The 16,176-nt window shown below is 38.5% G+C and overlaps 2 protein-coding genes across 31 annotated transcripts in view; one reads left to right on the forward strand and one right to left on the reverse strand.

The window, feature by feature from the left end:
* NSL1 (NSL1 component of MIS12 kinetochore complex) overlaps positions 1–476 on the reverse strand; it is a 35,701-nt gene extending 35,225 nt beyond the window's left edge. For 2 of the 3 annotated variants that reach the window (XM_086342314.1, XM_086342316.1), the window contains exon 1: positions 44–295. In XM_086342314.1, the coding sequence (XP_086198440.1) occupies positions 44–277 (234 nt within the window). In that variant the 5' untranslated portion in view covers positions 278–295. Of the gene's footprint in view, positions 1–43 lie in introns of all 3 variants that reach the window. The other variant, XM_086342315.1, reaches the window with a different exon arrangement.
* On the forward strand, positions 384–15,116 carry TATDN3 (TatD DNase domain containing 3). 28 transcript variants are annotated; one of them, XM_086342336.1, is made up of 11 exons: positions 384–500; positions 2,095–2,127; positions 3,331–3,404; positions 3,608–3,692; positions 5,926–5,988; positions 6,914–7,023; positions 7,195–7,250; positions 8,501–8,613; positions 9,073–9,075; positions 11,106–11,204; positions 14,172–15,116. In XM_086342336.1, exons 1-11 carry the CDS (start codon positions 435–437, stop codon positions 14,313–14,315), a joined length of 846 nt encoding a protein of 281 aa, XP_086198462.1. In that variant the 5' UTR covers positions 384–434; the 3' UTR covers positions 14,316–15,116. The 28 variants fall into 28 exon arrangements, 19 of the variants coding, with proteins under 19 accessions (XP_086198462.1, XP_086198451.1, XP_086198455.1 ...); XR_015142649.1 differs by lacking the exon at positions 9,073–9,075 and having other exon boundaries at positions 6,914–7,027; positions 11,127–11,204; XR_015142646.1 differs by lacking the exon at positions 9,073–9,075 and having other exon boundaries at positions 6,914–6,991; positions 11,124–11,204.
* Positions 15,117–16,176: the final 1,060 nt, after the last annotated feature.

Genomic DNA, 16,176 nt, shown 5'->3' on the forward strand with positions numbered 1-16,176 from the left:
AGAAAGCGGGTGAAAAGACAAGAGATGGCTACTGGGCCCGTACCCACTGCGCATCTCGCAGCGCGGGCTCCCGAATCTCCTCAGGCAGCGCGTCCCCGAGCTTTTGCACGAAGCTGCTGCACAGTTCTAGCATTTCCGTCACGGCCCGCTTCGAGGTGCAGCGCACACGGAAGTCTTTTCGGTAGGTGGCAGGGACCGAGGCCCTGTCTTCTGTCCCGGCCACTCTCCCCACGTCCCCCGAAGGGGAGCGAGCCACCGACCTGAGGGCCCGCTCCATACTTCCAACTTGAACTCTGGGCGGGAATTCTGAGGGCGGAAGGGCGGGTTTCCCGGGAGGAAGGAGCACACGTCCGGCCGGAAACTGAGCCCACCGCGGCACTAGCGTTCCGGCTGTGGCTCCGCCGGCGAGTCCAGGGGTTTCGGTGGCTGCTGTGATGGGGGCGGTGGGCGTAGGGCTGGTGGACTGTCACTGCCATCTCTCCGCCCCGGACTTTGACCACGTACGTGAGGGCGAGGTCGGGCCCGTGCGAGCGGGGCGGGCCCCGTCCTTTACCCTTCGAGTTATCCTCCCTTGGGGCGAAGTTCCACGCGTAATGTCAACGTGTTTTACCTGCTACATTGGAAACCAGAGGCTCGTATTAGAGAAAGAAGAGGCGGTTCTGTTTTGGGGGTAAACCTCTCAAGAGGTGACGCTTAAGTTGCGGAAGAAGGACAAAGCGGTGGGTGCATGGTGGTGAGGAAAGCAGGCGGGTTGCAGGCCCCTCGACAGGACAATATTTGGCCAAGATATCTAAAGCCTGGGTGGCGTCCAATGAGCTAAAAAAAGAGAAGCATAAAATCGGACTCAAGAAGTTTGCATAGGATAGGTGAGGCACGAATTCACATTTCATTAGAATCACAATGAAAGTGACAAGTGAAAGTGAAGTCGCTCAGTTGCGTCCGACTCTTTGCGACCCCATGGACTGTAGCCTACCAGGCTTCTCTGTCCATGGAATTTTCCAGGCAAGAATACTGGAATGGGTTGCCATTTCCTTCTCCAGGAGATATTCCCGACCCAGGGATTGAAGCCGGGTCTCCCACATTGTAGGCAGACGCTTTACCGTCTGAGCCATCAGAATCACAATGGGGATCCTGTAAAACTGTTGGTTGGGTGGGTGGGTGGGTGGTTGAAGGAGAGAGACATGATCTGATAATCCATTTAAAAACCTTTCTGCCGATGTGTGGTAAATGGATAGAGAAGAACAAGGGTTAGAAGTTAGAAAACCGGTTTGGAGGCTTTTGCAGTATTGAGACTGAAGATGATCCAGGTTGCAGGGGAGTTGTAAGCGAGAGAAGCAGATGGATTCAAGTTATATTTTGGAGATCGATTCTTAAGTACATACTGAGAGGAACTGGATGTGCAGAGAGAGGGAGAGGAAGAACTTGAGGATGCTGGAGAGAGATGGTGGTGCTGTTTACTGAGATGAGGGAAAACATTGGAGAAGGCAGGCAGAAGGAACAGATTTGTTGGGGAGAAAATAGTTATGCTTGGCACATGTTGAAACCTGATGTCCATCCAAGTGAAAATGTCATATGGTCATTTAAAAATTTGAATCTTGGGTTCAGAAGAGAATTACAGGCTGGAGATAAAAACTGGGGACTCACTAGCATAATGAGTATAGTAATGAGATCACTTAACGGGAAGTACACAAAGAGAAGCCTATGGTCCTGAAATCAGAGGAGAAAGAGCCAGTCGAGGAGACTTGATAAGTAGCCAACAGCTAGAGAGAAATATTTGCAGAAGCCAAGAGTAGAAAATATTTGGGGAAGGAAAGAGTAGAAAAGTGAGGAGTTTCTAATGCTGCTGAAGGGTAGAGTGGGAAAGAGAAGTGTCTTTTATATTTGACAATAACAGTTTCTGTTCCAGTAGAGTGGGAACATAAGCCAGAATTTACTGAGAGAGTAAATGGAAGGTGCGTCAGCTAGGCTCTTCTCACCACCCTGTTCCTGGCCATCATTGTCAGTCTTAATGTGCCTCAACTGCATTGGTATACACAAGCAAAGGATAGTTACTTATCCATCTAAAATGATCATGATTACTTATGTTTATTTTAGGATCTGGATGATGTGCTGAAGAAAGCCAAGGAAGTAAGCCAATAGCTATATTTGCTCTTTTTTGGTTGTTTTTATTTTCCTGCTAATTTTTATCTAAGATAGTTTGAAATTTTGGTATAATATGTTGATGTTGCTTCAGTAAAACATACATTAACAATAAGCAGCATCTATTGTTTGCTATGTGCCAGACAATGAACTTAAACCCGTTCTGTACATTATCTCATTTAATGTTTCTCAACAACCTTCTAAGGAAGCTACTATTTTATAGGCAGCCGTTACCTGTTTTATAGATGAGGAGGCTAAGGCCTAGATTGACTTGTCCAAAGATGTGTCACTAGTAAAGTGATACAGACAAGATAGTCTGAATCCAGAACACATGCCCACAGACACCAGGCATGCCAGCTGTATAGAACAGGTTGGTCCGTCTGTCAGTTCTTGCTGCTGCTGCTGCTGCTAAGTCGTTTCAGTCGTGTCTGACTCTGTGCCATCCCATAGATGGAAGCCAACCAGGCTCCCCCATCCCTGGGATTCTCCAGGCAAAAGTACTGGAGTAGGTTGCCATTTCCTTCTCCAATGCATGAAAGTGAAAAGTGAAAGTAAAGTTGCTCAGCCGTGTCCGACTCTTAACAACCCATGGACCGCAGCCTACCAGACTCCTCTGCCCATGGGATTTTCCAGGCAAGAGTACTGGAGTGGGGTGCCATTGCATTCTCCGCTGTTAGTTCTTAAATTAGCATTATTCTGAAGATCTTGGGAAAATTATAAAAGTTTTCTGAAACATTTTGGTTTGTTTGGAGGAAAATTGTTAATTTGGGGAAGCATTTATGAAATTCATTACAACTAGCATTTTGTGGTCTTCCTTGAAACTTATAGAAATGGTTGCCATTTTTATATATAGCCATCTTTCACTATTGCAGTTTAATTAGGAGTGTGGTATTTGGAGTAACACAGGCCTAATGATCTTGGACAGGTTATATGACTCCATCCAAATGTCTCTTGATCCATACCATGGATTACAGCAATGCCTATGTCAAAAGGGTGTGCAGATTAAATGGGGTAATATTTATACTCACTGAATATATGTCCAAAACGTAGTAGCTAATTAGTGATAGCCATTATATTGATGGAGTGTGAGTGAGCAAGGCTAACTAAAAGCACAGAAAACTTTAAATTTTTATTTAGTTGTATTGGATGTATATTGAGGCTATAACTAAATTCTATTCATTTTTGTTTCAGGCCAATGTCATGGCTCTTGTGGTGGTTGCTGAACATTCAGGAGAATTTGAAAAGATTATGCAGCTTTCACAAAGGTGCTACTTCTCATAAAGAAATAGAAAAGGATGCATTTATGGTGTCATGTTTATAATATCAAAGATCATCCATTTTTAAAGAGAATGAGTAGGAAAAAAATTACATTAACAGCCTTAAAAAAATTATTTCCTACTTGTTCTTCAGAGTAACATTGTCTCCTAGTGTAATAATCCTGCTTTCTTAATTCATTCTACATTTTTAGGTATAATGGGTTTGTCCTGCCATGCTTGGGTGTTCATCCAGTTCAAGGAGTTTCACCAGAAGACCAAAGAAGTGTCACATTAAAGGTAATAGTCTTATAAAACAGGAGCCATAAAAAATGGTATTACCCTTTGACTCAGTAATCTTCCTCTTTCTGATTTTTATTCTAAAGCAATAATCCAAAAGAAAAAAATTCTATCTTCTTTCACAAAGAGGTTTATTACAGCATTATTTGTAATAGAGAAAAAGAGGGAACAGCCTAGCAGTTCAAAAATAAATAGTTAACTTATACAGTGTTAAATATGATGCTACAAGGTTAAATATAATTTTATAGAAAATGTGGGTTATAAGGTATATGTGCATGAGTGCTAAGTCATTTCAATTGTGTTCAGCTACTTGTGACCTTATGGACTATAGCGCACCAGGCTCCTCTGTCCATGGGATTCTCCAAGCAAGAATCCTGGAGTGAGTTGCCATACCTTCCTCCAGGGGATCTTCCCCACCCAGGGATTGGACCCGCATCTTCTGCATCTCCTGCATTTTGGGCAGATTCTTTACCCATTGAGCCATACATTGGCTCCTGTCCCTACTTAACCCACTTCAGTCATTTCTGTTACAAGCCTGACCCCTGTTCTAAAGGTTCTAAAGACTAAATATTTTCTTTAATTAAAAAAAATTCTAATTATTTTAAATCAGTCAGAATAAATCTCTCCTCCCTCCCCTTTGCCCTTCCTTTCCTTCTCTCTACCTCATTTTTGAACAGCATAGTGGAAACATCATGAGCTTTGAAGTCAGAGAGACTTGGCCTGCTGCCTTCTGCGATCTATGGCACTTAACTTTGCCAGGTCTCAGTTTCCTCGTTTGTAAATGGTGCATAATTATTTGCAGTATTCCCAGTCATAGAGTATAAAGGTATAGAATATTTAAAACCCCACAATAGAACCACTAGCTCTTAAGGAACTTAAGACCTTATGGAGGAAGTAGGAATAGAGCTAAAGTCAGAAATAGACCTATGAATGTCCTTTGAAGTATTTTTACATCTATTAAAATGATAAAGACCACATATATTTATACACATTAGTGATATGAAGTAGTATTTCTATTAACAATTTACTATCCTTGACTTGCCAGAAACTTCCAAATTATTTCACAGGGAATTGAAATAATCTCATTGTAAGTTTGTTTTCCTTGTTTTTATAGATAATACATATACCCAGAAAGATTTTTTCCCTATATCTGGTCTTCATCCAAATGTGTAATTTCTTTGTCTTAAGGTTTTCTAAGTGTGCTACGTTTGCTGGGTAATCTCTCCAACTTCTGCAGTCCTTTGAGGTCCCAGAGACACAGATTAGAACATTTGATTCAGAAGATCCTTTCCTGACACTGACCTACTCAGCTATTGTCAGACACCTTCTCTGGTAACTAGGGTTATGTACTCTTAGCTCCTCTTGACAATGTTAATTCTTCTTCATTGAGTCTACTGGAATTATAAGGCCTGGATTTATCCTCCCCCATCTTCTTTTCTCTCTCTTCAGGCGTAATTATAACATCTTCTCCTGTTCCTCGACCATCCGTTTTTACCTCCCTTTTCTTAATTCTCCTTTTTCTGATTATTCTCACTAGAAGTACTTTGAATTTACATACTCCGAAATCCTCAAAGTAATTTAAAATACGTAGAAGCAAGTTTTCCATATATTTGTTTTTCTCTTACCTTACAAGGAAACCCTTGCAGGGGAAATTCTCTTTCAGTGGAAACAGTGATATGGAAACTAGCAGTACACAGTTACTTCAGTAGTTGACAAACAGCCATATGCGTGAAATTTAGTATTTATATTGTTGAAACTTTAGGACAAAAATAGGGTACGCAGAACTATAAAGATGAAATCAGTGAAAATAGTGCAAAAGATGTTTGGGATTATCACTATTAAAATTCACAAGTCATTCGTTTGTACCCTAAGAGGAGAATATAATAATGCGCTCCCAGACTCCCCAAGGTGAGTGGCTTTGTTCTTTCTTGCTCAGCTATTCGAGGAAATCCAAATGCCTCCTAAACAGAAGGAAGTGTTGAAGTGGGAATCTTCGTAAGAAGTAATGTTCTTATAACTAACTGGGTATAGGACATTTCTGCTCAAATTTCCAGCTAGAATTACTCACCATTATAGAAGGATTACCATTCCTAGTTCCTCAACTGGGTAAAGGATTTGTATGTAAAGGACCCAGCATAGCATAGTGCCTGGCATATAATAGGTGTTGATACAAAAGCTATGAAATTCCTCTCTCCTTCTGTTTGAATGAATTTACTCTTTTTTTTCATCCCAGGATTTGGATGTAGCTTTGCCCATTATCGAGAATTATAAGGATCAGTTATTGGCAATTGGAGAGGTAAATATCCACTAGCTGATCAAGTGATTTCTAATCCAGACCTCCATGTGATATATGAAAGCAGTCCTTAATTCAGTGTTGGTGATTATAACAAACGCAGATAATTATGTTCACCCTGCTCAACTGAATAACTCATCAGTACTTCCTCAGTAAGCAAAAGCACTTAGGGATAAAACAATAGAACGCCTCCCCATGGGCTTGCTAATGGAAGAAGACTGCTTTATTAACATTTCAATATACTTTGATTTTTTTCCTTTTGCTTAAATAAGGCCATCTCTCTGATTAGTTGAAATAGTATGTACAAGCATACTTTAAATATTAATAGGTTAGTTTATAATAAAAAACTTAATAATTTAAAGTTGTGAAGCATTTTATCACTTGGTAATTCCACTTGTAAAGATAAAAGATAGGAATAACACATTCAGAATATAGCATATAGCAGTGCATGCCAAAATAGTATCAAGGGAAGCAGTCGTTTATAATCATTACTGTCCAGCGTGGGGACCACATGCAGCTGTTGAGCACTGAACTGTGACTGGCCCAAACTGATGTGTGCTATCAGGATAAAATGCACAGAGGATTTCAAAGTCTCAGTACCTCAAAGAAAGAATGTAAAATAACTCAGTAATTTTACATTGATTATGTGTTAAGATAATAATGTGAATGACTGTAATAATATTGATAATGATTTAGGAATAGTGACTTAAAGTATATTATTAAAGTTAATTTCACTTGTTTCTTGTTAGTGTTTTTAATGTGGCTACTGGAAACTATAAAGTTGTGTATGTGACTTGTGTGTATGACTCGCATTATATTTCTCTTGGACAGTACTGCTGTCCAAGATCATCATCCAAAGATGATGAACATCTGCCTTTTGGGATTCATTAAACCATAAACGTGATTCTGTTTTATTTTTCTGTTATAGGTTGGACTGGATTTCTCCCCCAGATTTGCTGGCACTGATGAACAGAAGGAAGAGCAAAGACAAGTCCTAATCAGACAGGTCCAATTAGCCAAAAGACTAAATTTGCCTTTGTAGGTTAATTATCATCTTTCTATATTAATAGTTTTAAAGCACATTATTGATAAATAATGATTCTCCTGAAATGGAGCTCTACTTTTCTTTTTCTCTTAACTACTTTAATAGATCAAAAATAATATGTTCGTAGTAAATACTTAAAAGAAGGTTTTTTTGTTGTTAAACAGAAATGTTCACTCACGCTCAGCTGGAAGACCTACCATCAGCCTCTTAAATGAGCAAGGTATGTAGGTTCCTGAGAAAAATGTGCCTAATGTTTTGACAATTCTAGTCCATGTTCTCATAGAAAAAGACATCTTATTTGTTTTCTTAAAGGGAAGGGAAGGGGTCAAGCGTAGTGATGGAAATCAATTAAGATGGTTTTGCAAGTGAGCCTACTAATTATAAGGTTTTCAGTGTGATTGTAATGTCCATCAGACCAGGATAAAGCGAATGAAAAATTAGATCAAGTAAAATAAATAAGTTTTTTTTTTAAATTGGATCAAGTAGTCTTTAGTGCCTTCATTTAAAAATTAGCAGCTCAAATTTTTTCATCAGCTTAACCAGCTGATTAATGAGAAAGAGGAAAACACAAAGCAGAGAAGGGTGATCACATTGGCTTACTCTTTTGCCTGTTTTATAGCTGCTGCTTCAGAAAATGGTATTATTCAGATGGTGGCCATCATACATAAAATGCCCTGTCATCTTCACCAGTTGTTCCTAAAGGAAAAATACTTCTCATAGGATTATTTTTCAAATTTTTTAGTTGCCATCCACAGTAAGAAATGCAATTTATTTTGAAACTCGGTATATACTCATGTAGAAACTGACAGAAGTTTAAGAAGCAGTACATCTGTGTGTGTGCGTGTGTGTGATTATATTGACTGGCACACCCTGGCCAGTCATGACCCACTAAGTTGTTTCCGTAACTCACAGTTGTAACCCACTAAATGTCACACCTGCCATTTGAAAAAACAATATTAAATAGTGAGGTAAACATAATTGCCTACAACTTGAAAGCGTTGTGGTTCTCAGTGGTGAGTACTGAATCCCTTGGGATCACTGAGAGCATGATTTTTATGGAGGCTGAGTAGCCTTGCTTTGAGAACTGGAAGTAGTTTTTGGGAAACCTGCTCTGACTGTTGAATTTGTGAACTATTCAATTCCTCATTTCCACTAGCATCCTTCTCAAGGACAGTTTGACCATTTAAAAACCTGTTAGGAACAATAATTTGACACTGCACAAATTTCAAGAAGGTTTGGAATGGGAAGTTTAAATAATTGTTTAAAATTTGTTTCAATTGTATATAATTTATTCTGCAGATTAAGAATTTATTTTTATTCTACTGGTTGAACACTGCGTTTATCTACCCTTTAGAAACCTCAGAACCTTCTAGTGACCAACATTTACTTACAATCTGTGTTGTTCAATTTGATTAGTGGGAAAACCTTTCATTAAGGAAATAAAATGAACTCTGATTTACTTTTTGAGAGGTGCTGACAAAGTGTTGCTGCATGCATTTGACGGTCGGCCATCTGTAGCCATGGAAGGGGTAAAAGCTGGGTACTTCTTCTCAATTCCTCCTTCTATCATAAGAAGCGGGCAGGTAAAATCTTTCATTAAACTTCCTCTATGCTTTGTGACCTAACACTTTAAAATATGAACTTGCACTTCACTCTCGTGAACTTTTCCTGTTCAGTACTTTTTACGTTACTGTACTGTTGTGTACTGTTCTGGTTTCATTACAAAAATTAATCTTAGGTCCCTACCTCATACTTACATCAAGAGTAACTCATAAATGGATCAGAGACCTAAATGTAAGAGCTGAGATTACAAAACTTTTAGAAGAAAACAGATCCAAATCTTGATGACCATAGATTAGGTAGTGGTTTTCTTTGCCATGACACCAAAAGCACTAACAGCCAAAGAAAAAAAATAGATAAATTGGATCCACACACAAAAAAACTGGGCAGCTCATGCTCAAAAGATCTGAACTCCCCGATAGCTTTCAGAAAAGCATTTTTAAAGGCTGTATGAGGGAGGAGGCTGCAGGGCGTGTGATCAGCTTGTACTCAGTGCTCGAATGGGTTGACATCAAGATACAGTTTTAAGCATCATCAGTCAATCTGATTTCAAATGGTCTGAGATCTACATGCTTGAGGTCAGCAGTTTTCATCTGGTGACGGTCTGCTTCCTGTAAAAACAACTTAGGAATGTGTGTCAGACCTCTGCATGTATCTTTCAGGGAACTGGAAATTTGGTGAGTCTCCTATATGACTGATTTGTACCAGTTTTCCAACCCAACAGCTATTCATTACTTCTATATCTTCACGTTTCCTTAACTTTTAAACCAGCCTTTTAAGACTCAGGGGAGGCAGTAGTCCAAAATTATTATTTTATTTACCAATTTAGCATTTTAGTTTTGTTTTTTAATTTTTATTGAAGTTGATCCAAGATTATTTTTATTTTTCCTACTTTTATCATTCATGGAGAAATTTCTTAGTAGTACTTTTTAGCAGTGGTATCATTTCCTTTTCAAAACTAAAATGCTATTATTCTTTCTAAGTTTAAAGATAATATTTGTGCATTATAGAAAATTGAGACACTTCAGAAAAAGACAAATTTCCGGTCAACCCAACCCATCCTACCACTGAGACAATCATTGTTAACATCTGATTCATATAAAATATGAAGATATCATATTCTTTTTGTTTTGAGTTAGTTTCATGGATATTTTTTGTATCTATAAACATAGACCTATTTCTTCTTTAAAATAATTACGTACTATTTCACAATATGGATGCACCGTAATCTAGTTAAGGTTATGTTGTGTCTAGTTTTCACTGTTAACAAACAGCACTTCAGTGAATAGCGTTGTGCATCACAGTTGTTCACATAACTCTTGCAGTTACTGTGTATAAATGGAACCATTAAGAAAAAGGGTATGTATTTTTAAATATGTGGTTAAATCATCACATTTCCTTTGAGGAAGTTTATACCAGTTTAATTTTTGTCTGCCAGCAGTGCATGAGCATACATATTCCTGTGCTTTTGAAATTTTACTCTTTCTTTTTTGGCTGTGCTGGGTCCTCGTTGCTGTGCTGGCTTTTTTCTCGTTGTGAGCGGGGGACTTCTCTTTGCTACAGTGTGTGGGCTTCCCCTCGCAGTGGCTTGTCTTGTTGGGGAGCACAGGCTTTAGGGTGTGCGGGCTCAACGGTTGCAGTTCCCAGGCCCTGGAGCGCAGGCTCCTAGCTGCAGTGCTCGGGCTGAGTTGCTCCTCAGCATGTGGGATCCTACCGGACCAGGGATCGAACCATGTCTTCTGCGTTGGCAGGTGGTTCTTTACCACTGAGCCACCAAGGAAGCCCTGAAATTTTACTCTTAAAATAATTTATTTTATCATTGTTCTACTCTGCATCATCTATCTCCTTTCCATTTTTTATCTTAAAAAGTACAGTGGCAACAAGAGAATTGCTCTTGGTGTAAAACTCACTGAGTTAATTGAAGTCTTTATAATCCAGGCAAAATCATAAACAGAATATAAAACCATCTGTTTCCTAATATAAAATTCAAAATATGCACATGAACTTAAATTTATAAACATAAAACCTTGACTGACTCAAAGTGAATAGCAGGAAGAAACCCAGAGTATGGTAGTGGTGGAGAAACAATAGAAAACGATAGAAATCTCTCTGTGGATCTTTCAGTGAGCATGTGGTATCAGATGTTTGGTTTCTTGCTGGATGTACCTCATTTTTCGCTCTTGGTTGCTGCTCTTTTGAGTTCCTAGAGGCTTCAGATAATTTTTGGCAAAGAACGTTTTTTTTTTTCTGGCCACACTGCAGTGCTTGTGAGATCTTAGTTCTCCATCCGGGGATCAAACCTGGGCCCCCTGCAGTGGAAGCACAGAGTTCTAACTGGACCAGAGAATTCCCAAAAATGTTTCTTTTTAAATCTGTTAGTGTAGAATGATGAGAACATAGTGGACATTTATAAGTTGAATATTCAGGTATGAATTTTAAATTCCTGCCGAGTAGAATGCAGGTAGGTTTAATGCTCCTTATTTAATCTTTACTTCTCGTGTTTTAAACTTACTAGCTTTCTCTTTTCTCTAAGAAGCAGAAACTTGTGAAACAGTTGCCTTTAACTTCAATTTGTTTAGAAACGGATTCCCCTGCACTGGGACCAGAAAAACAGGTAAACGATTTTCCTATTTCTACATTATTTAGTGTATCTTTCATTTGAAATATTTTCAATTTAGCTGTGTTTCTCCTTACAGTGTAAATACAATGGAATCTTACTTTAGTGCTAGGTTGAAAGATTATATTGACTTAAATTTCATCAGGTCTTTTCCAAATATGGCTGTAGTGCCCCAAAGAATATGATTTGCTATGGGTCACAACCTAGTTTATGTGATATTGAAATCCAGACCAGTATAGTAGAAAAGCTTAGTGTCTACACCTGAAACTACCACAACATTGTTAATCAACTGTACTCCAATAAAAAAAAAAAAAAAAACCCAGTGTCTAGAGTCAGAAAGACCTGGATTCAGATCTGGTGTGTGATGGTACCCACTAGCTGTGTGACTTTGGTCAAGTTTCTTAATCTCTCTGAAACTATTTCTCATTTGTAAAATGTGGGTAAAATAATAGTAAAATACTTTGAAGTATTACAGTGGGGATTAAATGAAGTAATGTATATGAAAGTGCTTTGTGTGTCTGATATATAGTAGATGCTCAATAAATGTTCATTTTTCTGTTTTGAATTAGCATGCTGAAATTAGCCTCAATGTCTTGCAGTACATGTATGTATTGATATAGTCATAGATATATTTATGAAATTTCTGCTGTACATTTTGTTATTATAGGCCATAAAGAATCATACTTTAAATATTGCTAAGAATTCCCTGGTGGTCCAGTGGTTAGGACTTGGTGCTTTCACTGCCAAGGCCCAGGTTCAATTCCTGATCTAGGAACTAAGATCCCGCAAGCCTCGCAGCACAGCCTAAATAAATAAATAAATATTGCTACCATTATAAGTTATATTTACCTGAGGGGAAGACACAGTATCTGCTTTATTTGCTTATACAGTGCCTGTTGCAGTCACTTAGCACTAAATAACTTCCTGAGTGCCCCTGACTGCCCATCAGAGCTGTCTCCATGCCTCCCAGGTTCAGAGGATTGGCGCTTGAGAGTCAGGAGTTTGGAAACAGTAGTGATGAAATTGGTAACAAACTATGATTATTTGTGATTACATTATGATTATTGCTAAATAATGTCCAATTAGTTACATAATTTTATAAATCAGCTCTTATAAAAATACAGAAAAGGAATGAGAAAACAGGATCGTAACTGCAGATATTTTTTGTTTGAGTGTAAAGTAAAATAGTACAAAACTGCCTTCCTGACTAGTCGAAATAGGAGAAAAGGACCTAACTTTTTTACCCTAAAAATGAGTTTCAAATGCTATTGTAATTCAATTTCATATTTGTATTTTGATGATTTGATCAAAATTGTGTTTTTGGCATAATACCACGCACACAGTAGGTACTCAAAAATATTTATTGAATAAATGAATTTTAAAAGGGAATATGTTTTTTGTTGAGTAAAATGTGTTTATCTTAGACAAATAGAAAACACAGAAAATAATAAGAAAATAGAACCATCTACCACTGAAAGGTTACCACTATAGTATACTGGTTAAAAGTATATACTCTGATGTCAGATTGCTCAGGTTGAAACCTCAGTTGGGCTGTTTACTAGCTGTTTAGGATCCCTTCTTATCTGTAAAAAAGGATGGTAATAATAATACCACCTATCTCCTAGAGTTATTTTGAGGATTAAATGAGAAATTCCATGAAAAACTTAGAACAAAACCTTGCCTACGATAAGCACTAAATAAATGCAGGTTCTTATGTCCTTCCACACTTTTTTATATTCATATATGTACACATAATATGTTTTTCATAAAAACAGAATTAACCTTAACACATCATCTCATGACTTGCTTTTATGTGGTGAACATATGTGTTCGTCAGTAAATAAACACTTTTCCTCATCCTGGTTAATAACTGTATAAATTGTAGCGCATGAGTATATTTAACCGGATATTGCCATGTAGGTTGTTTGTTTCCAACATGGTACAGTTAACTCTTGAATAGCGAAGTGGTTAGGGGTACTGACACCTTCTCCACCCCTGCGCCACACCATGGAAAGTCCGCATCTATCTGCCCTCCGTGTCTTCAGTTTTACATCCCTGGATCCAGCCCTCATTCACATGGTTCTGCATTCACAGATTCAACCCAAGTTTGGATTGTGCGGTACTGTAATTTTTACTGAAAAAAATCTGTGTATAAGTGGACCCACACAGTTCAAACCATGTTGTTAACAGTATAACGAATGTCCCTGAACCTAAATCTGGGTGCACATTTTTCATTGTTTTCTTAGTAGCCTACATTCTCAAGGTTATTTTTTTTGCTCTTAACAGTTGTCGTATTCCTCTGAACATTATCATCCTGAGTAAATAATAACAACAGTAATATATTTCATCATATCTAAATGACTGAAGATGTACCACTATTTTGTGACCCTTAAGGAAAAAAACACTACCAATTATACTTTCACATGCCATTGAATGTCAGTAAAATATTTATCAGTTTCAGAGACGTTAAGATAGGGGAGAAATGCGTCTTAGAATCAGTAAAATATGGGTGCATAACCTATTTAGTCTTCAGACACACGATGGCATTACTTGAATCAAACTGCACTGCAGCCTGTGGGGTGTAGTGGCCACGCAGCAGAGCCCAGTCTTTACAAGCACTTGCTTGAGGAGCAGACCAAGGGGCAGTTAGTGCGTCGGTCAGGTCACCAAGTGTCCACTATGCAGACTGCTTCATGAGCTAGGTTCTGGGACCTCAGTTGTTAATTCCCTGCCCTAGGGTTTTGTGAGCCCTGTGTTTCAAGAGCAGCATAGACTCCATCAGTGTTGTAGCCTTAGCTTTCAGGCTGAAGTTCAGGGCCTTCTCCCCACCCCCTTTAAAAAAAAAAAGGAAAGAACCCATCAGTTGTTTTAGCCTACTCATTTTCATCTCTTTTATCCACAGTCTCCAAGGATTGCTTCTGTCAAGTGTCACGTTTGATTCCGTGTCTCTTTTTTCTGTTTCAGGTACGGAACGAGCCCCGGAACATTTCCATTTCAGCAGAATATATTGCCCAGGTGAAAGGGGTCTCAGTGGAAGAAGTTATAGAAGTGACAACACAGAACGCGTTGAAACTGTTTCCCAAGCTTCAGCGGCTGCTCCCCAAATAGCCTCTGAACAAAACCACCTGCAGAGGGCAGTGTTTGAGAAAAATAAGTGTCCTGACAAGTCTCAACTGCAGAAGCCACTGGAGAAGTATCAAGATAGAGATTATAATTAGAGACAAGTTTCTCTCAGAAGTAAAACTGTGCTTAGATCCTGAAACCCTAGGTTCAAATTCTACCTTGCACTGCTTTTCAGTTAATGAACTCATAGCAGGAGATTGGGAACACTGCTGCCTCTTACTTTGCCCGTTAAGAGCAACCACCAAATGAACTGAAACCGTTTCTTCTGGCGAGGGTGGCTCCCACAGATAAGAAATACGTGCTACTGTGATGGCATGGGACAGGCCACAGTTGGATTCTTTACCACCTCTTTGACTTCTTACAGGATTTATCCAGTGACAGAAGAGTATCTAGTTTCTTATCCTGTCAAAAGTCCTATCTTCTCTGGGTTTGTAAAACTGAACTTTGCATTTTGAATTCTCTCTCTCTTTAAGAGAAAAATGATCATGGTTTTTATGTTGATCTTAGATTCTGACTTGGGAAGCCAGTGGTTTGTACAATCATCATTAAACACCAAGCCCCAAAGTTTAGTTAATAATTGATTTTAAGTTCCAGTCTGAATTTTGTCACAGGTTTAAAATGTAAATAGCTTCATTAAAAATGTATCCGACATTTTTGCATACAGTAATATTTTACATTCTTAAGTTTTGAAAATCTCAGGAGAGAAGAGAGTCTTGTACCTAGTGGTGATGGTAGCACAACAATATGAATGCACTTAATGCCAATAAATTGTACTGGTAAACATTATTAAGATGGTAAATTTTGTTACGTGTACTTTACTACAATTTTTTTAAAAAAAATCTTAAATGTAGTTTACAAGGTATTGTGATTAATACCAAAACCTGAGTATTTAATTTTGTTAAATTTTATAAGCAGGAAATTTTATAAGCAGGAAAAAGTACCTGCCAGAGAAACAACTTCCTAAAAATCGAAGTGATTTTTACATAATCTTCAATATTTTGAAATGAATTCATTTATGGAGGAGTGGGGGTAGAGGGTCCCCAATCAAGTTAGACCATCTAAGAAGCAGAACAGGACCTCTTATGAGATATTCAGCCACTTATCATCATGATGACAGATGAAATTCCCACATTTAGTGGGAGGTTGTATTAAAACTAGATGTCTGAGTTCTCTTTTAACTCTATCTCTTTCGCCCGTTTCCTACCGCCATCTGCTCACAATCCCTTTATCAGACGTCTTCTCACCTTTAAATCCTCTAAGATCCAACTTACAGGACTTTAGCCTACACAGCCACCCCAGCCAGACATGATCTTTGCCCTCTAAACTGTGTAGCCATTTTCTTCATTTATTCATCAGTTTCTTTCTTTTGTTGTTCAAATAGTTAACTGAGCTCTTCCTACAGGTTGCCCACTAGTCTTAGGTCTGTAGGCTGGAGACAAAGACGGTACAGTTCTTGCCTTCAGCTCTCAGTTTAATAAAGAAGATCAACAAGTGGACAAATTGCAAAGCAATGTGAATAGTACTATAATAAAAGAAAAATGAAATGCTATGAAAACCAGCCTGATGACATTTAACACGTGACTCCTTTTTCCTAGGGTTACTTTGTTTTTCACCTCCAGAGATTGTAAACCTTTTGACGGCAAACTACTTTTTTTGGTTTTGCATCTTCTACGTGTCCTGAAGTAGTAATTAGAAGGGAGCCTGGGTCAGACCTCTCTGCTGACCTTGGAGAGCCTCCCAGAGAGGCAGGAGGCAACTGGAGCTCATTTTGGGGACACAGGAACTGCAGCAGCAGATTTTAGAGAGCTGCTTCTACCTGGTGGTCACTGGTACTGGCAAGTGCCAG

The sequence above is a fragment of the Bos grunniens genome, chromosome 16 (genome assembly GCF_055505025.1).
Source record: "Bos grunniens cultivar Pamir isolate PY7600 chromosome 16, Bosgru_T2T1.0, whole genome shotgun sequence".
In the NCBI taxonomy this organism is placed as follows: domain Eukaryota; kingdom Metazoa; phylum Chordata; class Mammalia; order Artiodactyla; family Bovidae; genus Bos; species Bos grunniens.

Bases quoted from the DNA above. Each gene is read 5' to 3' on its own strand.
- TATDN3 (XM_086342336.1), top strand. From the start codon at position 435: ATGGGGGCGGTGGGCGTAGGGCTGGTGGACTGTCACTGCCATCTCTCC. The intron at 7,251-8,500 runs GTATGTAGGTTC...ACTTTTTGAGAG, and splicing joins CAGCCTCTTAAATGAGCAAG to GTGCTGACAAAGTGTTGCTG. The intron at 11,205-14,171 runs GTAAACGATTTT...TTTCTGTTTCAG, and splicing joins CACTGGGACCAGAAAAACAG to GTACGGAACGAGCCCCGGAA.